Here is a 27,581-nt window from a genome sequence, read left to right on the forward strand (position 1 = left end):
AGGGCCCTGGGGTCTGTGTGGTCCCGGCCATGGCCATGTGGTTTCCTGTCTGCAGAAACTGGAAGCTGGGGTGCGAGGACTCAACGGGCGATTTTTCGCAGCCCCCCAGACAGGACTATGAGGCCCTGAAGGAAAGGTGCCTGAGGGACGGCTGTCTCTTTGAGGACAAGAGCTTCCCAGCCACCCTGAGCTCCATCGGCAGTGGGCCCCTGCTGCGGAAGCTGCCAAGCCGCCTGCAGTGGAGGCGGCCTCCGGTAAGGGGCCTCCGGACTCCACGTGAGAAGTGTGAGCCCAGACCATCTTCCCAGGGCTCAGGGCTTACTCACTGTCATTGATCCCCACGTGAAGGGCTCCAGGGAAGTCCCCACATTCCCATTTTCCAGAGAAAATCCAGGGTGATCTTGAAAGGGGTCTAAGCACTCCCTTACCCTCTGCCCTGAAGTACACAACAGTCACAGCCAGAAATATATCTCAATGTACTGCTTGGCTCTATCTGACTGACCAATACCATCTATCAGAGAGGAAGTTTAATACTACCCTCCCCAAATCTGGCTCATGAAACACTTAGGTGAAGAAGCTACTAATCACTTTACAAAAGTCTTCTCTTTGTGAAATGCATCAACAGTTCCTTTAAAAGGCAACTTCTTAATGTGTTGAAAGGCAACCCAGCTCCCCCAAACTTGGTTAACAATTTGAAGATGTGTGGTGAACAGAACGAAATCACTCCGGGCTACAAATCCTCCCCTTTTCTGTCCCCTATCAGCCAACCCCATCAGAGCCTACAACCCCAAGACTCACCAAGTCCCTCTGCGTGTAAATCCCCCAGTAAATCTCCTACACTAGATGATAGCCAAGACTCTCCTCCTCCTAGAGACTCTAGGGAACTGCTGAGGTAGCGAGTCTGTCATGCACCTGACCTTGTGGTGTGGTGCCCAGGTCTCCCGTTTGCTGGGAGACCTTGTGGAATGGTGCCCAGGAAAAGACAGAGGGATTTAGGGTATGCCATGGAGCACAGACTGTCTCCCCTTGAGACACTCTGCCCCACTCTCCCCTTGACCCCACCCATGCCTGCATCTCAGCATGGAAGCCAAGGAGACCCCTTAGACTGGGGGTTGGGGGTGGGAAGGAAGAGTAGCAGGGAGAATAATGGGAATGAGAAGATCTCCAGGAAAAGTGAGAACACCCCAGAAAACAGATGTTTCCATTTGTCACAGGTACTCCAAGAAAAGGCGTTTTAGGGACAAGAGCTACTTCTCACTGTCTACCCAGGGTTCTCTAGCACTCTCTCTTAACACAAGCAGCAAGAAGGAATGAGAAATACAGTGGGCAGAATCCCAGAATAGCCCTGATTTCACACATGTTCTGTATCTATGTGCCCAGAAGTCTAGCTCAGGGACATGGGAAACTATGGTCACTGGAGGGGTTTCTTTGTTCTCCATCAGAAGGACATTTCTGTCTGTTCCTGCAGGAGCTGCACAGCAACCCCCTTTTCTATTCTGCCAAGGCCAAACGGCTGTATCTGTGCCAGGGATTGGTAGGTAAGTCTGCACAGCCCTGAGACACACCTGGTACCTGCCAGCCCAGCCCAGCCAAGGCAGAGTGGGGTGGGGAGGAGGGGGTTTGAGAGATCCCAAGAGAGGAAATGGCCACCCTGAGCTCCATCTTGACATGCTGTCATTTTATGGGGGAACAATCACAACTGGTCCTCTGAGGGTGCATGGGAACATGGGGACGCTACACCTTGCCTAACGATCCTCCTCCCTAACCAGTCTCCAGGTCTGGGTTTCATCTTGGGACTCACTCTACCATAGTTCCTGTAATGAGTCCTTCTTGGCATACCAGTCACTAGATGCTTTAGGATCCGAGCAGACTTATCTTTAACCCAACTTCCTTTATAGAGGAAGAGGAAAAATCCTTGGCCATGAGGGAAGGCACGTGTATAGTCATACCCATTTCACAGACAGAGAAATGGAGTCCAGAAGGGTTGAAGTTTTCTCAGAAGTGCATAAATCAGTTACAGAAGCAGGATTTAGAAAAGTTTGGTTGGGTTTGGGTCCCAGTTCCTGATGTTGGGGCATATGGGAAGCTAAAAACTAGTCTAGGAATATGGTTCAGTTCTTGGTGTCAAGTCTGATTTCCAGATAATGTTCCCTACCCCTTGCTCTGCTCACTCACCATCTTTCTCTCTGATACAGAATTCCTTTCTCTTAAACTAGGCCACAAGTCCAGAGAGGATAGCAACTGGGACCAGGCATTTCTTGCCTGCAATTAGTCCTCAGTAGATTCACGTGGACACTGGTAGCTTGTGCAGGCCTGTACAGTACATCCACGCAGACACTTGTGGTCTTCGCATGTGTGTCCAGCAGATTCATGTGAATTTCATGTGCTTTCTGGCTTAGGTGACTGCTGGTTCTTGGCAGCTTTGCAAGCTCTGAGTTTGCACCAGGACATCCTGAGTCGCGTTGTTCCCCTGAATCAGAGTTTCACGGAGAAGTATGCTGGCATCTTCCAGTTCTGGGTGAGTGTCCTCTGGGTGCCCCAGCCTGGAGGAGGCCATAGGAAAGAGGGTTCTGGAAGAGTCACATCTCTGCTCCCTGGGCTAACCATCCTCCATGGCCTTCTCTCCTTCCAGTTCTGGCACTTTGGAAAGTGGGTTCCGGTTGTGGTGGATGACCGACTGCCTGTGAATGAAGCTGGCCAGCTGGTCTTCGTCTCTTCCACCTACAAGAACTTGTTCTGGGGAGCTCTTCTGGAAAAGGCCTATGCTAAGTAAGACAACCACACAAACCTTTCCCCTTTCCTTCCTGGCCCTTCCCTCCTCCTCTGTCTCTGTCTCTCTCTCATCAACATTGAGGAAGGGCAAGAGGAGGCAGGGGAAGTTTATCAAGTGAGATACTGAGGCATAGCTCAACAAATATAGAAGTGACACAAAAGGGTCTCTTCTGTAAGGGTCACCCCATCGGAACAACCTTTCTGGAATCTTACCTTTCCCTGATGGACGGACTTGTGTAGTAGGGATAGAAACTGAGTATGTATTTCTTTTTCTGCCCCTGGGATGGGAGGAAGGGATAGCAGACACATGCCCTGGGAATAACCAAGCAGGGGGTTCTTTAGACTTGTTTGGACTGTCCTGTGTACAGTAGAAACACTCTTCCTTCTCTCACATCTGTTCCTTTCCTGGGCAGGCTCTCTGGCTCCTATGAAGACTTGCAGCGTGGACAGGTGTCTGAAGCCCTTGTGGACTTCACTGGAGGGGTGACAATGACCATCAACCTGGCAGAAGCCCCTGACAACCTCTGGGATGTCCTAACCCGAGCCATCTACAGCAGAACCCTGATTGGCTGCCAGACCCACTGCGGGGTGAGACTGGGCTGTGCCCTGGCAGGACAGCATCCTCCCCCACTCCCCTTCCCTTCACCCACCAGCTGCTGCTCTTGCCTCAGTGTATGCCCCGGACTCCCCCAATTCCCGCACCCAGAGTCCTGATGTTCAAACTAAACGAGCAGAGCTGAGCCCCCGGGGCAGGTAAGAACCCCGTAGAATACACATGGTGTGCAGAGAAGGGAGCTAACATTTCTTGAGTGTCAACTACATGCAAGGCAGTTCACCAGCTCTGCTAGCTATCACTGTCTGATTTCATAACAAACAAGAGCCTGGAACTGGAGTAGGAAGTCCTCAGTTTAGCCCCGCCTCCACTAATGATCATCATGTCGCCCCACATGACTTAGCAGCTCTGAGCTGAGTTGCCCTCTGGAAAGCAGGGTGCTAATCACTGAAGAATGGCACCCTGACTTCTTCAAAGGCTCAAATGAGACTGTGGGTGCTGAAGAGCTTTGAAAACTGTAGAGAAAGACCACATAGGTCTCTCCCAACCCTTCCCATAAACCCTTGCTCCAGCCAGCAGGCCCCCCCGACTTCCAGGTTGGCTGTGCCCCACAGAGCACTGTCCTTGTCTCTGCAGAAGGAGCGGGTGCTGGAGAATGGGCTGGTGGATGGCCATGCCTACACACTCACAGGCATCAGGAAGGTGAGTGGAACCCGGCCCCTCTGTCTCCCTTCCGCCTCTCCCTTCTCTCCAGGGCTTCTTCCCAATGCCTTACATCATCTTGGTGAATGTTACTACCTGTGCCCAGTCTAGGGGTCAGTTCTCTGGTGGGCCTGCCGAAGCAGGTGGTGAGCTCCCCAGACCTCTGTGTCACTTTTCTCGGGTGAAATGGTGGGTTCAGGCTTGCCGCCTCCCAGTATCATCCCAGCCTCTCTTGCCATGGGGCAGCCCTGGCCTGTCGGCCATCTAGCCCTGATGGCTCAGTGGGTAAAAGAATCTGCCTGCAATGCAGAAGACACAGGAGCTGTGGGTTCGATCCCTGGGTTGGGAAGATCCCCTGGAGAAGGAAATGGCAACCCACTCCAGTACTCTTGTCTGGAAAATCCCATGGACAGAGGAGCCTCATGGGCTACAGTCCATGGGACTGCAAAGAGTCGGATATGAGTGAGTGACCAAGCATACACACAGCCCTCTTATGTCTCATATCCATTTCTTGAGCTTTGCTTTGCCCTGGGCTGCTAAATGATAACTTTTCTGTCTGAGGTTTCCCTTCAAATTCCTGCTTCTTTCCTACATGCTCCTTTTCAACAATCTTCCAGTTTCCTTCCATGCTCTCTATCTTTTGAGCTTTATTAAACATTGAGAGGAAGATGGACAGGGACAGGGACCCTACCTCCAAAGAGCTTACCATCAAGTATGGAGACAAATCATATTTGAAATCTATAGGGAAGCAAAGTAGAAGCTGAAAGAAGGAAGCAATGATGAAAGTCTTCTGGGGTTTAGAGGTAGGAGAGAACATTTATCTGGTTGGGTTGGAGGGAAATCAGAAAAGGCTTTGTAGGGTAGGTGGCCTTGAGTCGGCCCTAAAAGACAAGTAGATTTGTGTCAGAAGAGAAGGGCCTTCCTAGTGGAGGGAGCTGGGGTCGCGAAGAGTCGGACATGACTGAGCGACTTCTCTTTCACTTTTCACTTTCATGCACTGGAGGAGGAAATGGCAACCCACTCCAGTGCTCTTGCCTGGAGAATCCCAGGGACGGGGGAGCCTGGTGGGCTGCCGTCTATGGGGTCACGCAGAGTTGGACACGACTGAAGCGACTTAGCAGCAGCAGCAGCCGTGGAGGGCGCAGCAGGAGCAGAGCATGGAGATAAGGAATCAGCAGATTGAATCTTCGAGAACTTCTGCTATTCTGTAGAGGATGCGACTTTCCCAAAGTCCTCCAATTCCCTTTAACTCTGGTTCAGATGTTTTCAGCTCCATTCACACCTGACTTCTATCTCCTAGATCTCCATCAATCATATTTGGTGTGTTAAGAATGTTTTCATATTTAGATAACAAAATTTATACTTTAAAATATTTATTTTTATGATTTTATATTTAATTAACAAAATTTAGCAGTTAGTGTGTGATACTGTCTTAACTGCTTTACCAGTGTTAACTCAATGCTCACAACAGTCCTATGAGTTAGGTACGTTAGTAAGAAATCGGGAGATGTAAAGCAAGAGGAATGCCTTTTTCACAGTGTTTTCTAAAGCCAGATGTCTGAAATCCACGTGTCCTTAGTATCATCTTCCCTCTGATGGCTTGGGGAGAATCCTTCTGTACCTCCTCCCACGCAGGGCGTGTCCAGCTTTCCCAGCTTCACACGCATAGCTCGTCTTTGCCTCCGTCTTCACATGCCGTTCTCCTCTGTCTTTCCCTTTCTCTTCTGTAAGGACATTTGCCACTGATTCAGGGTGATTTCGTCTCAAAATCCTTAACTTAATTATACCTGAAAAGACCCTTTTTACAGATTAGATCACATTGACAGATTCTCAGTAGACATATCTTTGAATGTTCAGCTCATGCAATAGACGTGATCACTAACTTCTTTTCACAGATCAGGAAGCAGACACAGAGAGGTTAAGTAACTTGCCTTAGGTCTCACAGCGAGTAAAACAGCAGAGCCATTTTCTCCTCTGCCAGCTCCTGGGGCCTTTGATGGTTCATTTCAAGGTCTCAGCTGCAGGCATGAATCTCACTCAGATATCTGCAGCATTTGCTCTTGGCCCTCAGCCCAGCCACCTGAATTGGTTCTCATTTTGTGCAGGTGACCACCAGACATGGACCTGAGTATCTCGTCAGGCTCCGGAACCCCTGGGGGAAGATAGAGTGGAGAGGAGACTGGAGTGACAGGTGAACGTCTGAGGCTGGCTGGGAGGGGTGAGGATGGGGTAGGTGAAGGCCGCAAAGAAGTTTGTTGTTGGCACACAAATTCCAGTGCATGCTTTTGGTCTCAGGTTGAATCAGGAAAACTTTTAGACGGTGTGGTTCAATCCCTCATGTTTATAATTATTATTATTTTAAATTGAATAATAGTTGATTTACAATGTTGTGTTAGTTTCAGGTGTATAGCAAAGCGATTTACACAGACACACACACACACATATACAATGCTTAAATATACAGACCAATCTGCTTGTAATGCACGAGACCCAGGTTTGATCTCTTGGTGGAGAAGATCCCCTGAAGAAGGGCATGGCTACCTGCTCCAGTATTTTGGCCTGGAGAATTCCATGGACAAAGGAGCCAGCGGGCTATAGTCCATAGGGTTGCCAAGAGTCAGATACAACTTAATGACTAACAATTTCACTTCATTCATTATAATAATTAAAGTTAATATTTATTGAGAGCTTGCCAGTATTGTGCTAAACCTTTTGAATTTTGATCATTTCATTGAGTCCTCCAAACAACACTATTATAGGGTAGGTGATTTCATCTCCATTTACTCATGAAGAAACTGATGCTTCAATTCAGTTCCGTCGCTCAATTGTGTCTGACTGTGACCCCATGGGCTGCAGCATGCCAGGCTTCCCTGTCCATCACCGACTCTTGGAGCTTGCTCAAACTCATGTCCATCGAGTTGGTGATGCCATCCAACCATCTCATCCTCTGTTGTCCCCTTCTCCTCCTGCCTTCAATCTTTCCCAGCATCGAGGTCTTTTCCAATGAGTCAGTTCTTCGCATCAGGGGGCCAAAGTATTGGAGCTACAGCTTCAGCATCAGTCCTTCCAATGAATATTCAGGACTGATTTCCTTTAGGATGGACTGGTTTGACTAAGTGAATTATTTAGGGTCTCACAGCATGACTAGTCTGGTGCTCTTTCTAGTCAATGTACACTTGGACTTGTCGAGTCAGGGTCAGACAGATCAGGATTGGCCCCTATACTCTAATTACACTTAATGACCTCTGGGCATTCTGATTAGATGCCTACTTTTTTATTGTTTCTGCCTAAAATCAACCCTGTGGGCTTTACAGGCTACAGGCTGGCATAGGGCACAGGCAGAAAGGCAGACCAAGTGTTATAGTCCTTCCCTGTCTGGCAATGAAGATTTATAATACTTAACTCTACATATCACTTGGGGGCTTTCTTGATAGCTCAGTGGGTAAAGAACCTGCCTGCAGGAGACCCTGGTTCAGTTCCTGGGTCAGGAAGATTCACTTGAGAAGGTATAGGCTACCCACTCCAGTATTCTTGGGCTTTTGTTGTGGCTCAGCTTGTTAAGAATCTGCCTGCAATGCAGGAGACCTGGGTTGGATCCCTGGGTTGGGAAGATCCCCTGGAGAAGGGAAAGGCTACCCACTCCAGTATTCTGGCCTGGAGAATTCCATGGATTGTATAGTCCATGGGGTAGCAAAGAGTCAGACACAACTGAGTGACTTTCACTTTCACATATCACTTAAGAGTACAGAAACATTTTCACATGTGCATTATCACTGAATCATTTTTATGGGTGACAAATTGAAGGCTCAGAAAAGTAAGTGGAATTTTACTCCTGATAGGTTGTACTGCACTCTATTTATTTTATTTTAATAAAGAGAATTGCCAGAGGGACTGGGTCTATGTGGAAAAATGGCATCCAAAGATATATATAAATTTTAAAGTGTTACAGAAATATAGCATCATAATGTTGTTGCTAGTTGTTTAGGAAAACAAGTGCTTGTTTTGAGAAAAAATGATGAGTTAAATTAACTTTGTTAGCTGTGTGATCTTAAGCAATCTTCTTTGAGCCAGAAGTGTGATAAGGATTAAATAAAATGATGGGCTTTATTCCATAGTGTCTAATCTGTAGTTAGTCTCATCCAAAGTAGTTTTCATTTTAAATAAATATTTTTTAAATCTAGAGATACCATTTGAGAATATCTTTCACTTAGCTTTTCATCTTTGGGAACATGGAGCATATTTATAATAGGTGTTTTAATGTCCTTATTGACTAGTTCAATCATATTTCTCCTATTTCTAAGTCAGTTTTTATTCCTGGTCATGGATCACATTTTCTGCTTCTTCATACACCTAGTAATTTTTTATTAGATGCTGGACATTGTAAATTTAGTTGCTTAGGGATTAAAATGATACTTTGAAGTTTTCTTTTAGGACAGATCTAGGAAAAACTATATTGAGGGGATAATTTGACCTCACTACTAAGGTGTAGAATCTTTGGGTTCTTTACTGAAGACCCCATGTATTCTGTAAGGTCTTTTAATCCTGGCTGGTGGGAATTCAAATGATTTCCAACCTAGTGTCAACTCTGGGAATTGTGCTCAGTATAATCCAGTCTTGTGGGGTTTCATTTCATGTATGCACAGATTTTATTTTAGCCAAAGACTCAAGGGACCCCCTATGGAGTTCTCTGGAGCTCTTTCCTTAAGTAGCCCTCTTCTCTTGGGCACTGTTTCCATGATACATGAAAGCCTTACTCTTTTATGGCCAGAAATAAAGTCCAAAATGACGGGTTGTGAAAAAAAGAAATAGCAATATAGATTCGGTGGTAGTTCTGACATTTAATAAGTTTGTGGCTTCAAGCAAGTGACCTGATCTCTTTTAACCTCAATTTCCTTACCTCTAAAAATGACAGTGGGGCTTCTCAGGTGGTGCTAGTGGTAAAGAACCCATTGGCCAGTGCAGGAGACACAAGAAACATGGGTTCGATTCGGGTCAGGAAAATCCCCTGGAGGAGAGCATGGCAACCCAGTCCAGTATTCTTGCCTGGAGAATCCCATGGACAGAGGAGCCTGGAGGGGTACAGTTCATAGAGACACAAAAGAGTGGGTCACAACTGAAGCGACTTAGCACGCACACAAAAATGACAATAAAAATCCCTAGTTTGTAAAGTTGTTGTTATCCTTAAATAAAATAAAACATGTCAAGAGCCTAGTCCAGAGCTTGGCTCAAGTGATGTGCCTAGACTGAGCAACTAAGCGCATTATAGAGCATTTACTGAAGAATTTCTTGCATGTCCTTTGTAATCCATTCCTCCCCCATGAAAACATTTCTTTTCTGTTTTCAGCTCGAGTATGTGGGATCTACTGAGCCCCAAGGAGAAGATTCTGCTGCTGAGAAAAGATAATGATGGAGAATTCTGGTATTTGATGCAGGGACTCAGGACACATGTGGCTTACATTAGGACATCCATTCAGCAGACATTTATGGGGTGCCTCATATGTGCCAGGCAGAGAAGGCAATGGCACCCCACTCCAGTACTCTTGCCTGGAAAATCCCATGGACGGGGGAGCCTGGTAGGCTGCAGTCCATGGGGTCGTGAACAGTTGGATACGACTGAGCGACTTCACTGTCACTTTTCACTTTCATGCGTTGGAGAAGGAAATGGCAGCCCACTCCAGTGTTATTGCCTGGAGAATCCCAGGGACGGGGGAGCCTGGTGGGCTGCCATCTCTGGGGTCACACAGAGTTGGACACGACTAAAGTGACTTAGCAGCAGCATATATGCCAGGCACTTCTTTTAGGAGATCAAGAAGATCCTTTAGGGGCTCACAGCCTAGCCGGGCAATCCAACATCCACAGTCTCTGTGATAAGAGCAGAGACCTGTGGCATGGAGCTCAGCGGGTGCTCAGAGCAGAGCGTGCGGGTGGCCACCACCTCCTCTCTGACTGCTCTTTCTTGCCAAACTATAAGCTACTGCACCTGTGCCCTCCAGAGCAAAGCAGTACTACCCTACCCACCCCAAAGCCTCTCACCTGTTTTTATGAATGGCTGCCAGACGCCCTGAGCTGATGCTGCTTCTGGGTGTCTGACAGGAGACCCACCTGTTCCTCGTTTCCTCTGCATTTCACCCTTCCTATTAATTTCCAACCTGTCCCACAGGCCCCTCTTCTCCCCTTACCAATCCTTTTCAGACTTATTCTTAAAGAGGTCATTGAACTCAAGAGCCCTGGAAATACTATTACTTCCTGTTACAGAGAGTAAACTATTTGCTGGTTCAGGTGGCATGCCTCGGGCCATAACATTAGCCTGTAGGGGCAGAGATTTTTTTAATCAACAGCTGACGAGGAACAGATCTGTGTGATTCTCACTGAACATGTCTAAATCAATGGACAGCTGTGAATACCCCAGTTCTGCTTTATCACCGCCATCAGTGGCACAGGATCATTGCCCTCAGGCAGCCATTGTTGGAGGCTGCTTTCAGCCACAGAGTGGGGTTTCTCTGTAGCACCTCTTGCTGCTGATGGATCCTCACGCTGCTCCAGCCGGCCCCACTCACCTGGGTCTGCATGAGGGCAGGAGGATGGGGCCCTGGGACTGGAGAGGGCTGGGCGCCCGGTCCTTGGCTGCAGTTTCCCACTGGTCCTGATGACTGGATGGCATCTCCATGGGCTTCCCTGGTGGTTCAGAGGGTAAAGCACCTGCCTGTGATGCAGGAGCCCCAGGTTTGAACCCTGGGTCGGGAAGATCCCCTGGAGAAGGAAATGGCAACCCACTCCAGTATTCTAGCCTGGAGAATCCCATGGACAGAGGAGACTGGTGGGCTATAGTCCACAGGGTCGCAAAGAGTCGGACGCAACTGAGCAACTACACTTTCTTGTCTTTCTTTCATCCTCTGCACAGGATGTCACTGCGGGACTTTAAAGCACATTTCATGCTTCTGGTCATCTGTAAACTGAGCCCAGGCCTGCTGACTCAGGAGGTGGGCCAGAAGTGGTCGTACACCATGCTGGAGGCGAGATGGGAGAAAGGGAGCACTGCCGGTGGCCAGATGAAGTCGCCCCAAGGTGAGTCTGTATATGGAAGCCAGAGGCTTTCGTGGCTAGGTAAAGGCGGGGCTGTGGGCAGAGCTGTTGCCCAGGGCACCTGGCTGAGGAGGTAGGGGGCTTTGCTGGCCGAGCTCTGTGTGCTGGCCCTGGGCTGTGTCCAGTGGGAAGATGGGACACCTTTGTCCTAATTTGCACAGAGGCATAGAACTCTGTCAAGTGGCCCATCTGTTGGGGTTGCAGCTTTCTAGAGGGTGGGTTCTCTTTCCCAACCAGCACCAGGAGACCACAGGTGCACATGCATAATAGAAAAGTTACATCTTTCTGTGGTTTTCAGACAAGGCCTTTGATATGCTGAAGTAACAACCCGGTAACAGGCAGGATTGAAATTAGTATTTATATTGTATGTATCAGGCCCTCCTTACTTGGAGTTTGATAGAAAAACAAAGTCAAGGATTCCCAGGTCATCAAGTACAAGAGGTGAACATATATACATTCTCCAAGTGGAGTGGTTTGGGGACTGCATCCCTTTCTCCACAGTGGAGGTACTGAGCCATCTCCATGGCAGGAAAGATTAGAAGGGTGGGATTTCAGCAAGGTCACAGCGGTCTTAGCTCTGACTTTCTCTCCCTCTCAGCTCTGACTTTCTCTCCCCTTGAGTGTCCCCCCAAAGGCTGAAGCTGCCCATAAGCTAAGGCTTGGTCTCCATTAAAATGCAGCTGCCCTGGCACCACGAGCATCTTCTCTCCAGTTAGTTAACACAGTCACCAACCCAGGCAGTGAACATAAAGGACACAAAGTCTGTGCCAGGCAGTGTGCTGGGCCAAAGCTATTCATACAGGGAGAGTAACCTTTGGTCTCAGAGAAGGCAATGGCACCCCACTCCAGTACTCTGGAAAATCCCATGGACGGAGGAGCCTCTTGGGCTGTAGTCCATGGGGTTGCTAAGAGTCGGACTTGACTGAGCGACTTCACTTTCACTTTGCACTTTCATGCATTGGAGAAGGAAATGGCAACCCACTCCAGTGTTCTTGCCTGGAGAATCCCAGGGACAGGGGAGCCTGGTGGGCTGCCGTCTATGGGGTTGCAGAGTCAGACACAATTGAAGTGACTTAGCAGCAGCAGCAGCAGCAGCAACCTTTGGTCTGTGTGTCCACAAAAGAACCCGAGGTGGAGGAGGTGGGTGGGAGAGGGACAGAGCTATGGTGGGAGAGGCCCCAGCTCTGTCCAGGTGGCCCTGGAGTGGGAATCCCAGGCAGGTGCCCTGGATCTGTGCCCCTCCCTGTGGTTTGGTGAGCAGGATACTTAGGAAATCTGTCTCACCTTGCTGTGTTTTGTCCCAGACACATTTTGGAAGAACCCGCAGTTCCTGCTGTCCATCTGGAGGCCCCAGGAGGGCAGGAGGTCCCGGTCGCTCTGCAGTGTGCTGGTGTCCCTGCTCCAGAAGCCCAGACACAGGCACCGCAACCGGAAGCCTCACCTCGCCATTGGCTTCTACCTCTTCAAGGTCAGTAGGCCTCTTGTGAGGTCTTATCCTTTCTTCCTGGTCCCTGTCCCCTTTACCATCTGTCTCTCTGTCTGCCCACCTCCTTTGTCCACCATGGGTACAAAGCCTGTCTCTGTCCCTTGGGAATACGTGATCTAGAACAAGCCCCCTCTTTGCATTTGAACATCAGTTTCTCCATCTGTAAAATGGGGACAGTGATAATTATGCAAAGGGTGGAGCAGAAGAAAATCCTTTGGCTGGTGCTTAGCACTGTACCTGGCACACAGCTGATACAGTTAATTCTGGTTCCCTTTGCCTCTTCCCAAGCCAAGCCTACCTTGCCTCACCCTTTTCCAGAATTTCTAATGATGGATTAAAATGTCACTGACTAGAACAGCAGGTCTTCTGGGAGGGGTAGTGGCCTCTGGGTAGAGCCTTCTTGTAAGTCAGCCTCTACTAGAATTTGTGCTTGTGAAAGAGCTGGATTCAGCACCTCATGAGGCCTCTTTTTTGTTGTTTTTCAGATGAGCCAGGTGAGTCGCACACTTGCCCGCTGGCCCTGGTTGGGAGTGATGTCCCCTGTGGCCGGGGTCACTGTGACTGCAGGAGCCGTATGTAAGGAGCTCTGGAAAGGGCTGGCAATAATGCCAACTGCCTGTGTGTGCAAGTGCTGAACATCTGCTGTTCTTTTTTATCCAAGGACCCTCCCTAAAGTCCCTATGCCTCCGCAGAGAGGTCTGAGCCTGATGCAGAACCAATAAATTTAAGAATTTATTAAATCTCTACATAAATACCTAGGGCAAATATTTCAGACTGTCACAGCAGAGGAAGAATGATAAATCACAATCTTGCCTGAGTTATGAAGCCCATCATAAAATAGATCTGTAACAGGGGGGACAACAGGAGAGCATGCAACCCACCGCCTAGGAATCAGGGATGAAGGCTTGGGAAACCAAACAGAAAACGCAGGCAGAGGCCAAGGATAGCTCTGTGTTTCAGCTGCAGTGGCAGCTTAGAGGGATCAGTTAAGAAGGCCTGGGTTCTCCTGGCCTCTGAAGGGTGGCAGCTATTATTTTGTTTCCCAAAGAAAACAGGAGTGAAAAACTTAATTTTCTCAGATTAGACTGATTAGAGTAAAAGGATTTTTATAAAGAAACCATTTTGTGTTGGGTGTCTTGGTTCGGTTTGGGCTTTTTTTTTTTTCCCTTCTTCTCTCCCAAGGGAATACTGTGTGCTCCCAAAGTTACCTATTAATTTAAAAAGAAAAATTTATTTATATCAAGCCTATTCCTAAATAGAATTTGGGTCAACCTACAATAAAAAGTGTAAACAGAGCAAAACCACGAACCAGTTATAGAATTCAACTGGCGAGAAAAAAGTTATAAATGGACAAGGGAGAAGGAAGCAATTGATTGTACCAGGAACACTATACATAGGATAGCTACTACAATTGATTGTAAAAGTGAGTTCTGAGATTCCTGGAAACCAGGGCAAAGAGAGTAATGGACTGATTCTCTAGTTCTCATTGTCTCAATAAGAAAGCAAGCATGACCAGGAGATACGTTTTGTTTCCCCAGCCCTGAGTGGAATCTAGGAAATGTCTTTATGTGGTAGGTAGTGTCTTATCAGCAAATGTATGCATCCCCACGTGGACCACCCCTCCCTCCATAGCCCTGCATGAGAGCCAAGGGAAGAGGAAGTGAGAGAGACAAACAGGGCCAGAGGGGGAAATAAAAGAGGGAGGGAGAGAGAGAAAAAAATTTATGCTGTAAAAACAAAACACAAACCAGACCTCTGATTGGGTCTTCTGGATTTTGGCCAGTCCTCTTTCCCTTTTATGAGGCTATTTTCCCTGCGATGGTATGGAATGGCCAGGTGATCAGTATGGAGGCAGATGGCTGGTGGTATGTGTGTACCTGTGACCATAATCATGTCATAATCAACCCTGAAACTACAGCGCATACCTAGAGGCAGCATCAGGAAGGATCTAGAACATGGGCACTGGGGCCTAGCTGCCCTGAATTCCTGTCCTGGCAGAGACTCTTACCTGCTGGGTAACTCTGTGCAGATGACCTAACTTATCTGAGCCTCAGCCCCTCAACTGTAACGTGGACGTGTAGACATAGTGACCTTCCTCACCTAATTCAATGCATAATGTTTTAACATAAAGTTAAATCAAATGACCTATGTATTCAGCCTCATGTAAGGTTCCAGCAGAGGTGCCTACTCAGGACATGTCCTGGTGTTTTCTCTCCACTCCTCACCCCTCCACTGGGGGAGGTGGCATTTGGCAAATCAGAGGCCACTTTAGTCCTGGCTCCTGGACAAGGTGTCCAGGCCTGACCACAAGCTATGGGTGATCACCTCATCTGTTGCCCTCTGTCCTCCATTTATAGAGCTTCGATGCCCAGAAGAAACTGCCCTCTGAGTTCTTCTGGAAAAATGCTTCCCTGAGTTGCCCTGCGACGTTTCTCACAGAGAAGGAAGTGAGCCAGGAACTGTGGCTGGAGCCAGGGACGTACGTGATCGTGCCCTGCACATCTAAGGCCCGTCAGGAGTCTGAGTTCGTCCTCAGAGTCTTCTCCAGGAAGCACGTGTTTTAGTAAGGGCCAGGCCTCTCCTGGACATTGGGGTCCACTTGGGCCAAGGGAGGGAGAGTAAGAAAATGGTGGAGGATGGGGTCTCTGTGACCACACAGAAGAGAGACAGGGCAAGCCCGAGAGCAGGACAGCTCTCTGCATGGAGACACCTTCACTTTTTCCTCCCTACTCTCCTAACAAGTGAACACTCTGCTAGAGAAAAAGCTAGAACAGGCCTGGGCCCTGCCCTCCAGGAGCTCAGTCTGGAAAGGACATAGATATGTGAGCAGTTATTTATGGTACACTTTGTCTGGGGCAAGTGTTTATTTGCCCAGGGTGTTAGGAGAACATCAAGGAGGAGCATCTGAGCCAGCTTCCCATGGTCCTAGGGGAAGCAGGGGTGGCTTCATGGAGGTGGTGATTCCTACAGGAGGCACTGGGATTGTTCAGATGAGGGAGGCTGCCATCAACTATCGGGCTCAGACAATTCAATATACATACACCCCAGCCAAACTTATAACAGGCCTATCTTAGGTTTAGTTCCAGACCACTGCAATAAGGCAAATACTTCATTAAAAAGAGTCACAGGGGTTTTTGGTTTTCCAGTGCATATAAAAATTATGTTTATACTGTATTATAGTATTGTGCAATAGCACTGTGTCAAAAAGAAAAAAAACCCAATGTGCATACCTTAAGTAAAAAATACTTGATTGCTTAAAAATGGTAACTATTGTCTGAGCATTTAAGGAGTTAGAATCTTTTTGCAATAATAACAACACGGATCACAGATCACCGTAACAAATAAAACAATAATGAAAAGTTTGAAATATTGTGAGAAGTACCAAAATGTGACAGAGAGACGCAGTGAGCAAATACTGTTGGAAAAATGGCTCCCATAGACTTACTTGACACAGGGTTGCCACCAACCTTTAATCTGTGAAAAATACAATCAAGCGAAGCACAGTGAAATGGGGTAGGCCTGTATTTTGCCAAGGATTGTTTTGACATGACTGCCCTTCAGTACTTAGGACCCAGTTCTTTTTCCTTCATGTTTTGGGCGTAGGTAGTTTAACTTGGTCCTGGGTCTCACTGCCTTGTGAGACTTCTGAGTCTTAATGTGTGAGTAGAAGTAGTTAGATGAGGGCGGGGCTGGGGGGGAAGGAAAGGGCACATGGGGTCGGGGTAGAGGACTCATCCTGAGCAAATGCAGGCGGTAAGAGTGCAGGGCAGGTGGAGAAGTACAGCCAAGTGCTGAGCTGTGTGCCAAACTGCACACTTCAAGGCCAGGTGGGGCATGAGGTGGAGCTGGGCAAGGCCCGCATGGTGCATTAGCTAAGGAGCTGGGAAGATAAGGGAGGGTATTGGCCAAAAGGCTCCCAGGCTATCCCCAAGAAGTAAGTCTGTCTTTTCTCCTCTCTCAGTGAAATTGGCAGCAATTCCAGTGTCATCTTCTCTAAGGTAAGTTTTCAGGTGGATTTGCATGTGACCGGATCTGTTCACAAAGCCAGGGTGGGTAGGCTTCTCCCCTCACATTTAGGATTTGGGGGACGAGTTCGTAGGTCCCGCAGGCCCTACTCCATGGCGCACGTGTGCATGCTCAGTCGCTTCAGTTGTGTCCGACTCATTGCGACCCTATGGACGCAGCCTCTGTCCATGGAATTCTCCAGGCAGGAATACTGTAGCGGGTTGCCATTTCCTCCTCCAGGGGATCTTCCCAACCCAGGGATCGAACTGGAGTCTCCTTGTCTCCTGCACTGCAGGCAGATTCTTTACCGCTGAGCCACTGGGGAAGCCTCTATGGCACATACATTGTGTTATCTATCATGCCCCCAAAGTCCTCTGATTCTGCTGTTTTTGTACCAGGAGAACTGCCCTTCTGATCAGGTCCTTGGTCTTGAAGGCCCAGAGCCCTTGTGCATGAGTTACACATCCATGCTCTTATTTCTCTCTACCTGGTGTTTCTTCTGCCTCTTTCATGGTTTGCTACTTCCCCCAAGCCACTGAGGGTTAGAGAAACAAGAGATGTATGTGAAGGCTATGGCAGAAAATTTAAAGTGGTGCTCAAGGTCAAGTTTGTAGATTTTAGAGGCCTGGAGGCCATGACTCATTAGTGTATGCATGAGAGTCCATTTGTCCAGGGACTGATCTTGTCCTTCTGTATGTCTGTTTCTATAGGAAATTGTAGACCAAAGTGAAGGGAAGGATGAATTCTTCACCAAACTCTTTGAAAAGGTAAGTTGACCAAGGGAGGTAGTGAGGAGCAGGGGACACTGCGGAGCCAAACCCAGTTAGGAACAGGGCAAGAAATCTGGGTCTGACATCTGAGAGATTTCATTAAAACTGTAAGAACATGAACTTCCTGCATTAGTAACACTCCTGATTTAATTCACAAGTTGCCTGCCTTCCCATCTTTTCTCACTTTCACACTGGCATTTGCTGAGTATAGTTAGAGAGGCTACGTCAAAATCTTTTGTGTATTGTTTTCAAGAATTTTCCTCCATGCCAGGCGTTTCTAAACATTTTCTGCTGCAGTCCTTTTATCAAATGGAATCTCATAGAGAATCCTAAGATATATAAAAATCCAGATACATATAAAGGTATCATATCCATTTTATAAGTTCAAATTTATGGTACTTACATTTCATTAACATGTTTTAAAGTCAAATGTCCATGTAAAGAGTGGCTTCTGATGAAGTCTAGAATGGAAATCTGGACTCTTGGCTAAGGATAGTTAAATAAGAATAAAATTGAAACTCAATTGCTAAACTTTTGCAGCATCTCTATAGAACCCAGTTTGAGAAACATCTCTATTAGTCTACCTTTGAAGAGTCCTGCCCTGGTGGGGCACTCTGAATTTGACACCCAGTTAACTGTTGTTGAAGTTCTTATGAAATTTTGGATTTAATTTTATGTCTAGTCACGTCCTTATGTGTAAGAAAACGGTGTCACTTATTCTGCCCAGAAATGGCAGATGTGCTGTTCTAAGCAGATGTGGGAGAGGCCTTTCCCAGCCCTGTTTATCTGTGGGTTCTACATCTAATGAGCCTTCAGGAATGATGATTTTCTCCTGACCCTCTGCTTCCACTTCAGTATCCAGAAATAAATGCGATCCAACTGCAGAATATCCTGAACCACATGCCCTGGTCAGGTGAGTATTTCAGTCATTCCTGTTGGACTCAGGGGACACGACTTTCCTGAACTCCAGGTCTGCTTCTCTTTCTCCTAGTGGGCCATGTGAATGCCCACTGGTCTCCCCAGCAGCTGTGTCCTACACCAGGGTGGGTCGTGTGGTCTGACAGAGGTAGAGGAATTTATGCAGCTTGGGAAAATAGCTCTTTTTCTTTTTTGCTTAGTTGGGTATATAGAGATACATGGTAGAGAAAATAAAGATTTCTGCTAGTTTGCAAAGAATAGCTGAGTATTCCTTTTTTGGCTTAGAAAGTCCTTGTGGACGAATAGCACTCATTTCTTCAACTCAGCAAATAAATAATTAAGTATTGAGTAGCTTACCAGGGAGATCTCTGATGAGCTCATATTTAAATTGATTAACCTACAAAAATCTGATAGAAGGGAGCACATCATATAGGAGAACTTTGATGTGGATGCCTTTGTGTGAAGCCTGGCATAAATCATCAGGAAAGCTTAAAGCCCATCTAAAAGTATTTTATATGTAGATTTTGAATGAGAAGAACATAATTTCTCCAGGCAAGAGAATGAACCTCAAAATGAAAAAAGTAAACCAAACAATTGAAGGGTATTTGATTGCTTCTCTTTTATACGAAGCCAAGATTTCAAACCCTAACAAACTCAGAAATTGCATAATTTCCAGATGGTTTCTCAAAACCACACTCGAATATCATAAAAGAGCCAGAAGGCGAGGCTCTAGAAATGATAGAATATAAGATGCGCCCCCTCCCTACCCCTCATCAAAAAAAAAAAAAAAAATTCTATGGAAATTATCTAAAAGAGATGGCTTCTGCACACTTAAATTTTTAAAAGAATGGATGGACACATTGCTTTCATTTATTCCTATGAGAGGATTTCTGGTGGACAGATCAAAGAGCTACTATAGATTTTGGCAAAATAGTTGGTAAAGTCTCTCATAACAAGTGATGAAGTGGGGGTTGGAAAGTAGCAATATGATTCAAAATTTTAGCATCAATCCCAAGAGTTATATAAATATGAAACCAGAGGAATAATTCTATGTTATGGATCAGAGTCTACATGTTTAGATACTTAGATGAATCTCTGTATTCTGCCCTTGGTCCCCCTACACGTCCTCAGCTTTTATCAATGGCTTGGAGGAAGACAAGACACGAAGACTTATCAGATCTGCAGATGGCACAGAGCTGGGAGGAATCATTAATAGACAACAGAATTGAAATTCAGAATGTTCACCACAAGCTGTGCCCAAGCCAAAAAGATGAAATGCAGTCAGGGTGATAATTAAAAACTGCCATTTTGTAATTTTTAAAAAATTGGTTGCACAAGTTCCTAACAGAAGAGACCTCATCTTTGTGGCAGTTTATTTGAAAGATATCTGGTTAATTTAGTTGACCTTGAGCTTAACATGTGCTAATAGTTTTAAGTTGCCGATAAATAAGCTAATCGAAATTCAGGCAGTATTTAATGGAAGCTTTAGATGTGTGTTTTTGAAATCGTGTTCCAAGAAATGTTAGAAACCAAAAGGTTTTAGTGAGTGTTCCATGAAATAAAAAGGGTTAGGTTCTGTAGTCAATTGTGCTTAGGAAATTAGGTTTTAGTGAGTGTTCTGTGAAATATAAGGGGTTACATTCTACGGTCAACTGAACTTAGGTAATTCTGTGTTAAACAAAATTTCAATGTTGACTCCTCTATACCAATCACGTGCTAAGGTACATGATAATGGAAAAAGGCTTGTAGATACAAAATATTTCAAATGTATTTGAACTCAAAACCCTTTTTCTGCAAAACATCTCCCTTGGAACCTAATTTGGGAAATGCAGACTGAAAATGTTAGAAGTGATAGATCCACTGTACTCTGCTTAATCCAATTGTAGCTTCAGGCGTGTGTTCCAGTCTTGGTATCACATTTTAGGGAGATGCTGGCAAAGCATAGATCATGGAAGAGGGAGGTGAGGGTTTGGAAACCATGTCATCTGGGAAAGCGTTGGAGAAATGTTTAGATATTTAGAATGGAGGGGAGATGTCGAGGAGGGGACAGATAGTTATTTATGCTTTTCTGGAGGTAAAACTAGGACTAGTGAATGAATGAGAAAAGAGGTTCCTTTGGAATTAAATGAGAAATTTCTCCTGACTTGGAGCTATGGATTCACTTGAAAAAGAGAGGTCCCATCGCTGACGGGAGCACTGTCAAGATGTCTGAGGCTGTCTCCCAGTTTGGGTGGGACCTTGAACAAGTTGCTCTTTCAGGATGGGTAGTCTGTGACTAGCTGGCTACCTGCCTCTGCCATTCCCCCAGTTACAAAATGTCACCCTTCTGCCACTCCACCAGGTGCAAAGGGCCATGTTCATCTGTCCCACTGTGTAAGCCAGAATGTTCTCTGCAGGGTTTTACTGTTTTCCTTGGGGGTAGGAATCACCCCCTGCGCCCCCACCTGCCAAGCCTTCTCTCTCTGTCTCCACTGCTGTAAGTCTCCCCACCCTCAACATAAATGATGCTCCTTGGAACCTCCAGAGGGTCTAGACAGCACTGCCTCTCCCTGCAGTCCCAGAGCCACTCCCATGCAGACTCTTTCTGTTCCTTCACAGGTCTAGGAAGCAAACAGCCTCTCTTCAGCCTTGAGGCCTGTCAGGGTATCCTGGCCCTGCTGGATGTATCCTTCCAGGTTTGTGGGTAGATGCATTCTGCTGTTGGAGAGCTTTGCCCTGGAGCCAGACTGCCTGGGGTTGAAATCCAGCCCTAGCACCTAACTAGGGCTCTGAGGAGTGACAGAGTCCTCACGTGTAGCCTGGGGGTAGTGTTAAAGCCTATTCTGTAGGACTGGTATGCAAATAAGATGAAATGCTAAGGACAGAACTGTCACTGAGTCATTGAATAAGTGATCAATATTCTAGTGGCTCAGAAATAAAGAATCTGCCTGTAATGCAGGACACCCAGGTTTGATCCCTGGGTCAGGAAGATCCCCTGGAGAGGGCATGGCAACACAATCTAGGATTCTTTCTTGGAGAATCCCATGGACAGAGGAGCCTGGCAGGCTATAGGCCATAGCATCTCACAGAGTTGGACATGACTGAAATGGCTTTGTTATTAATAACAAAAAGTTTATTTCTGGAGAGTGAGGATGAGGCAGCTGCAGGGTGGTGGATAGTAACACTTCTCTGGGTGACAAGAAGCTTTTAAAGGAGCCTCACATTTCCGAGTTTTCCTTTTGCTGATGGGGCAGCAGCTGCCCCCATTTATAGATCAGGAAACCAGAGCTTAGAGTCCAGTGACTTGCCGAGAACTCAGTTTTCCTCATTCTCAACCCTGTGGTTTTTCTAGCAAATCTTCTGATTTTCTAAGTGGACAAGTTAAGTGAAAGTGAAGTCGTTCAGTGGTGTCCGACTCTTTGCGACCCCATGGACTGTAGCCTACCAGGCTCCTCCGTCCGTGGGATTCTCCAGGCAAGAGTACTGGAGTGGGTTGCCGTTTTCTTCTCCAGATCTTCCCAACACAGGGATCAAACCCAGGTCTCCCGCATTGCAGGCAGATGCTTTACCATCTGAGCCACCAGGGAAGTGGACAAGTTAACTGGAGTTTAATTACCCACACTACAGAGAGGCACATAGAACGGATAGCGTGAAGAGGGTTGCAAATACAAAGACTCTTGTTAGCAACTTTGCAGAGGCCAGGGGCGATGGGGATGGTGGTCAGGTGTGCAGGCTTTGGGGCAGGTCCCAGCCTTGTCACCAGATGTATGGGCTTGGACGAGATCACACTTGCTGAGTTCTTGTTTCATCATTCAGAGCAGGGAGCAGTTAGTACTTACCCCAACTGCTAGGTGAAAATGAAGTTCCATAGGTCAAGTGTGTAGCTCAGCGCTAGGGCCACCATAGGGCTCCAATAGAGCTGGTGTGTGGTGGTATTTCTGACCCAGTCTCTCTGAGGTGGGGGGACTTGGACATGGTCTACAGAGCCAACCATTCAGCTGTTAACTTGTCACAAAATGACTAAATATAAAAATCCTCATCCACCCTTGTGCCTGAATCCATCCATAAGTTAGTTTTAACAATAGTGATAAAATATTTACTATGTTTTATTTAAACTGTATCAAATCGGCCACATCAGAACACCCTGTTTCACTAAATGGAAACTCTTATCACCACCATCATCCCCACCTCTCCTCCCAGCATTGCTGTGTTCCAGCTCATTCTGTCCTTTCCTAGCAAGGGCCAGGGAGCCCTGGGCTGGACAGACCAGTCAGGGGAGGCCAACAAGGGACGTCCAACATTGACTGTGGTGTCCCAAGTTGCCCGCGGCTCTGTGAAGGGCCCATCACTGCCTCCAGAGGTGGGCATGAAACTCCTGTGGTGGCTTTGACCTTAACCCTGCTTTCAGCTTAACGCATCCGGCACTGTGAGTATCCAGGAATTCAGGGACCTGTGGAAGCAGCTGATGTTCTACCAGGTGAGAACAAGTGTTTAGCCTGCCTCCCGCAGGACGGTGCAGAAAGGGCAATTCTGCAAAACTTGTACGAGACCTCTCCCTTTCAGCCCTTTCTACTGTTAAGTAGTTAGAATAGGAAACAAGAGTCCAGAATGGTGGTGGCTAAAGGACAACGGAGGGAAAGCCTGTGAAAATAGAACAAAGAAAGGTCTGAGGGCTGGAGTGAGGGCTTCAGGTAGAACAAACAGCACTTCTGGCTGGCCCGATTTACAGAGGGCAGGCCCGGGGGAGGAAAAGCATATAAAAGAGGAGCCGAAGGGTCGGGCCTCCCCCTCTCTTCCCTTTGCGTCTTTGGGTCGGCATGCCCTCACACCTCAAGGATGTATTTTCCTGCTATTTTCTTAAACAAAATTGAGCTGTAACACTGATCTGTCTAAGAGGTATAACACAGTCTGTTCAAGACCTGAGAGCTATAACATAGTCTTTCCCAGACCCAAGAGCTATAGCACGGTCTGTCCAAGAGCAATGACACGCTGAGGGCTCTAATGTCCGTTGCTTCCAATTTTTGTTGAGATGAGACAGAACCGAGGAAAATACCCTTGCCTGACACTACCCAACCACTCACTCAGTCTTCCCAAGTGTCCTTCTAGTGTTTCTTGCTTTCTCTTCCAAACCCAGAGAGCCTGTTGCAACAGTCTTCTGGATTTTGAAAGTGACATCTGATCATGTTGCCTCCTTCCTAACTAAAAGGAAGAGACTCCCTGTGGCCTTCAGATCAAGTTCACACCCCTTAGCATGGCATTTAGAGTCCTTCATAAACTGGCTCCTGCCTACTTTTCCAGTTGTTGCTCACCACCCTCCTCCTGTCTCCTGAGTCATCAGGTTGGAAGCCCTTCAAAATTTGGATGATTTGCTTAGATTAAGCATGTTTACCTGTATCCTGACTCTCCATCCCTCATGACAGAAAGACTGCCCCCTCTTACAGCCTAAAGGACAACTGGGACAGGGGGTGGGATCCCATCCAGGAGACCCCAGCCTGTTCTTGTCTGGGCAGCTAGGCCCGAAGATGGAGCCTCACGCCCACTAGCAGTCCTGCAGGCTTGACACTGGGGTGCAAGGGGCTCTCAGAGGGTGCTTGGAGATGGCTGGCTTCCTCAGCCTTTGCTTTGTGTTCTTCCCAGGAGGTTTTCCACAAGCAAGACACTAACCAGTCAGGATCCCTGAATTGGGCCCAACTACGGGCTGCCATGAGGGAGGCAGGTAGGCACACAGCAGGCCCGGAGGGGGGCTGGGGGTGGGGCAGGGGTGGGGCTGGGGTGCGTGACGTCCTGCTGGTGGTTTAGTCACAAAGTTGTGTCTGACTCTTGTGACCTCATGGACTGCAGCCTGCCAGGCTCCTCTGTCCATGGGATTTTCCAGATAAGCGTACTGGAGTAGGTCACCGTTTCCTTCCCCAGGGGATCTTCCTGACCCAGGAATCACACCCAGGCCTACCTGCATTGCAGGCAGATTCTTTACCGACTGAACCACTAGGGAAGCCTAACAGTCATTCTAAAGAGCAGAGTTACTCCCTGAGTTCAGAGGCCCAAAGATGCGGATCTGTGATTAACTAAAACACGGATTATCAGTATGTTCACAGCTAACATTTACTGAGGGCTGGCACACACCCACACTTTAGTCTTTGCCGACACCCTGTCATAATCCCCACTTTATAGAGGAAGAAATAGCATCTCAGATAAGTTAAGTCACCTGGGGCTTACCTCTGGGACTCCCAGACTCCAAAACAGATTGTCTTGACCACTAAGCAGATGGCCTCTTGCCTGGAAGGCCAGTAACCCGCTTGATCAAGAAACCCTCCTGGTTGTCTAGGGGACAGGGACAGAGAATGGAGAGAAGATAAGATTAGTAAAATAAGTAATTAATTCACAATGAACCCTGTCAAAGAAGACCCCGGGCTATTAGAATTCAGGTCCCGGAGGTGGAGGGACAATTTAGGGGCGTCAGGTAGCAGGGGAGCTAGGTGTGAGGTCCCAGCACCCACGGCGGGAGCCTGTGTTCCACGCAGGAATCGTGCTCAGTGATGGCGTCTGCCAGCTGATGCTTATCCGCTACGGCGGCCCCGACCTCCAGATGAACTTCGTCAGCTTTGTCCACTTGATGCTGCGTGTGGAGAACATGGAGGGTGAGCTGGGGAAGGAGGGTGGACCCGGGCTTCCTCTGCTCTCCCCGTGGATTGCCCACCCATCCCCAGTTCACGCGAAAAGAGGATGCTGCCAGTGCAGGGAACTCTGGGGAACGCTGGCTCTGTTTCTGTGAAACCTGCCTGCATCTCCCCAAACTCACGGATGCCTTGCCTGTTCCAGGACAGAGGTGTGGGTGGCTTGCTTAGAACAAGTGTGGCACGTGTGGTTGCACCAAGGCCAAAATTGGGTTCCTGGGTGAGGGGATGTATGGGAGGAGCTAGTGCCTTATGTTTCCAACACACACACACACACACACACACACACACACACACACACGTTCCTTTGTGCTGCATTTTCACAGATGTCTTCCAAAACTTGACCCAAGACGGCAAAGGGATATACCTCCAGAAGCCAGAGGTAAGACCTTCTCCACGGGATTGAGTCTCATCATCTTAGGGAGTGGTGGCCAGTGCGGGTCCAGGGTCTTGTGAAGGAGAAGGGTGCTGGGGACCCTTCATTCTGCTGAGTTCAGGAGGCAGCACTGCATTCATTCATTCAGGCATTGTTTTGATGGGGCACCTGCTGTGTGCCAGGGAAGGTACAAGTATTTGTTGAATGACGGAAGTGATATGCTGAGGGGAAAACAACAGTGTCTGACACTGATTATCTTCCCCGGGGACTCGGGTTGCATGGATTTACTGAGCACCTTCTATGAGCCAGATGTGGTGTTAGACGGTGTTTGCTGCATAGACATTGGAGTCTGGAGTTGAATCATCTGCCCTTTCTTTCTCAAACATTCTCTGGGACTTCCCTGGCAGGCCAGTGGTTAAGACTCTGTGCTTCCACTACAGGGGGCTCAGGTTCAATCCCTGGTCGGAAAACTAAGATACCACATGCAGGGTGGCCAAAAAAAATAAAACACACTCTCTGTCTGAGCTGCTTAGGAAGGGACTGATAAAAGCTGGGGTTTCTCTCTTGACCCCAGATGTCCATTTTATGGAATAACCTTCTAAGATATAGAAGGTTCTCTGGTGGGCTTCCCTGGTGGCTCAGCTGGTAAAGAATCTGCCTGCAAAGTGGGAGATCTGGGTTTGATCTCTGGGTTGGGAAGATCCCCTGGAGAAGGGAAAGGTTACTCCCCACTCCAATGTTCTGGCCTGGAGAGTTCCATGGACTGTATAGTCCATGGGGTCGCAAAGAGTTGAACACGATTGAGTGACTTTCACTTTCTAAGATATAGGGACCCACAGTGTGTCTACCCTCAATCACTCACATGTTTGAATGTGAAGGTGGGATGGCGCTAGAGAGGCAATGGTTTTAGAACTCCTGAGCCCATCCCCAAGCAAAGGTCCCCAAGACCACCTCCTGATCTCAAGCAGTCCATCCATAGCAGCAGACTCAGCACTGAGAGCAGGACGATGTCAGTGTGGCAATCGACACGGGATAGCCCACAGTTTGAGGAGGCTTCTAAAAAGCAATGTGCTATCACAACAAAAGAATGGACTGTTATAAGCCACAGCACCCCTTGTAACCATCTGTGGGCAAATCATGTTACACCTCTGGGCCTCAACTTCCCAATATGTGAGATGAGCTGGCTGAGCGAGGTGGTCTCTAAGAGTCTCTACAGCCCTGACCATCTCTGGTTCCTTAAGGAGATCTTCAAAGTCACTCAAGGAGGTTTGAAGGGAGTAGCAGCCAACTTGTTGGGATTTCACTCTGGGGTTTTCTCTGATCCCTTTGGCAACGTCACCATTATCACCTTCATCATCACCAGCATCAGCATCACCCTTTTAATGTAATTGGTCTGGGGTGTGGCCTCTCCAGAGATCCCAACTGTGTGAGTTAGAGGGACCATTCATTACACATACATAAAGCTGTCAGACCAATGGGCTCATAAATGTAAACATGTAGAATATGCTCTAATGGATCTCTGCTGCCCAGTCGGTCCACACACCTGCGCACTGCTATCAAGAGCGTGCCAAATTGAATTCGTGGGGGAAAATTGCATTGTGAATTGAATATAGAATCAACCAGCATCTCTGGCTATCATCATTCACAGGCACCAGGAGAAGTCAAGGTTGATTATATTTCAGGTTGATTTATACTTACCACCAGATGGTATGGTCCCTCTGGCTAAGCCATCCATTAATGTCCTGTCTCCATGGCTTCCCAGGAGTGAGAGGGAGGAGGCCCCAAGTCCAGTCACCAGGTGACTGAGAGATGAAGCATCCTTAACTGAATGTCAGAGATGGCTCTGAATGGACTATAACTTGCTTCCCCATTATTCCAGTGGCTAATGATGGCTCTGTACTGCTGAGAAGGCTGGAAGCTCACTGATCCTCACTGAGGACTCTGCATATGGACCAAGGGTGGCCTTTAGCTGGGACCAACCCATGTTCAACCCACCTACATTTCTTCAGGACCATGTCTCCAGCTATCACCGTCTCATCTGGGAGGATGGGCAGCATACAAAAAGAGAAGTGAGGGAGTAAAGATTGCCTTGGGGTTGTCAAGACCAGCTCTTTTCCCCAGTGACCACAACCACAAGCAGAGACATGGCCTGAGCTGACTGTGGGTTGGTGTGCTTATCTTTGTATGATACGGCCTCCATGGGAGTCTAACTTAAATGACCTTAGATGTGCTATGTCATCGTATTTGGGGTAAGCGTCTAGGT

The 27,581-nt window shown here is 47.5% G+C and overlaps 1 protein-coding gene across 1 annotated transcript; it reads left to right on the forward strand.

The window, feature by feature from the left end:
• The first annotated feature begins 29 nt into the window (after window positions 1–29).
• Window positions 30–27,224, forward strand: CAPN14 (calpain 14). Its single transcript, XM_052649417.1, has 21 exons — window positions 30–254; window positions 1,469–1,538; window positions 2,400–2,518; window positions 2,633–2,769; window positions 3,186–3,360; window positions 3,962–4,027; window positions 6,133–6,218; window positions 9,372–9,446; window positions 10,929–11,092; window positions 12,415–12,578; window positions 13,082–13,090; window positions 14,954–15,159; window positions 16,558–16,594; window positions 17,312–17,368; window positions 18,227–18,284; window positions 20,888–20,952; window positions 22,677–22,745; window positions 23,906–23,984; window positions 24,790–24,906; window positions 25,269–25,324; window positions 27,198–27,224. The coding sequence occupies exons 1-21, from the start codon at window positions 30–32 to the stop codon at window positions 27,222–27,224; spliced, it is 2,061 nt and encodes a 686-aa protein (XP_052505377.1).
• Window positions 27,225–27,581: the final 357 nt, after the last annotated feature.

Source organism: Budorcas taxicolor, chromosome 11, assembly GCF_023091745.1.
Source record: "Budorcas taxicolor isolate Tak-1 chromosome 11, Takin1.1, whole genome shotgun sequence".
NCBI lineage: Eukaryota > Metazoa > Chordata > Mammalia > Artiodactyla > Bovidae > Budorcas > Budorcas taxicolor.

Coding starts and splice junctions, on each gene's coding strand:
- CAPN14 (XM_052649417.1), top strand. CDS start 30: ATGGCCATGTGGTTTCCTGTCTGCAGAAACTGGAAGCTGGGGTGCGAG. Junction 17,369..18,226: donor TCACCAAACTCTTTGAAAAG/GTAAGTTGACCA, acceptor CTTCCACTTCAG/TATCCAGAAATAAATGCGAT. Junction 22,746..23,905: donor AGCAGCTGATGTTCTACCAG/GTGAGAACAAGT, acceptor TGTTCTTCCCAG/GAGGTTTTCCACAAGCAAGA.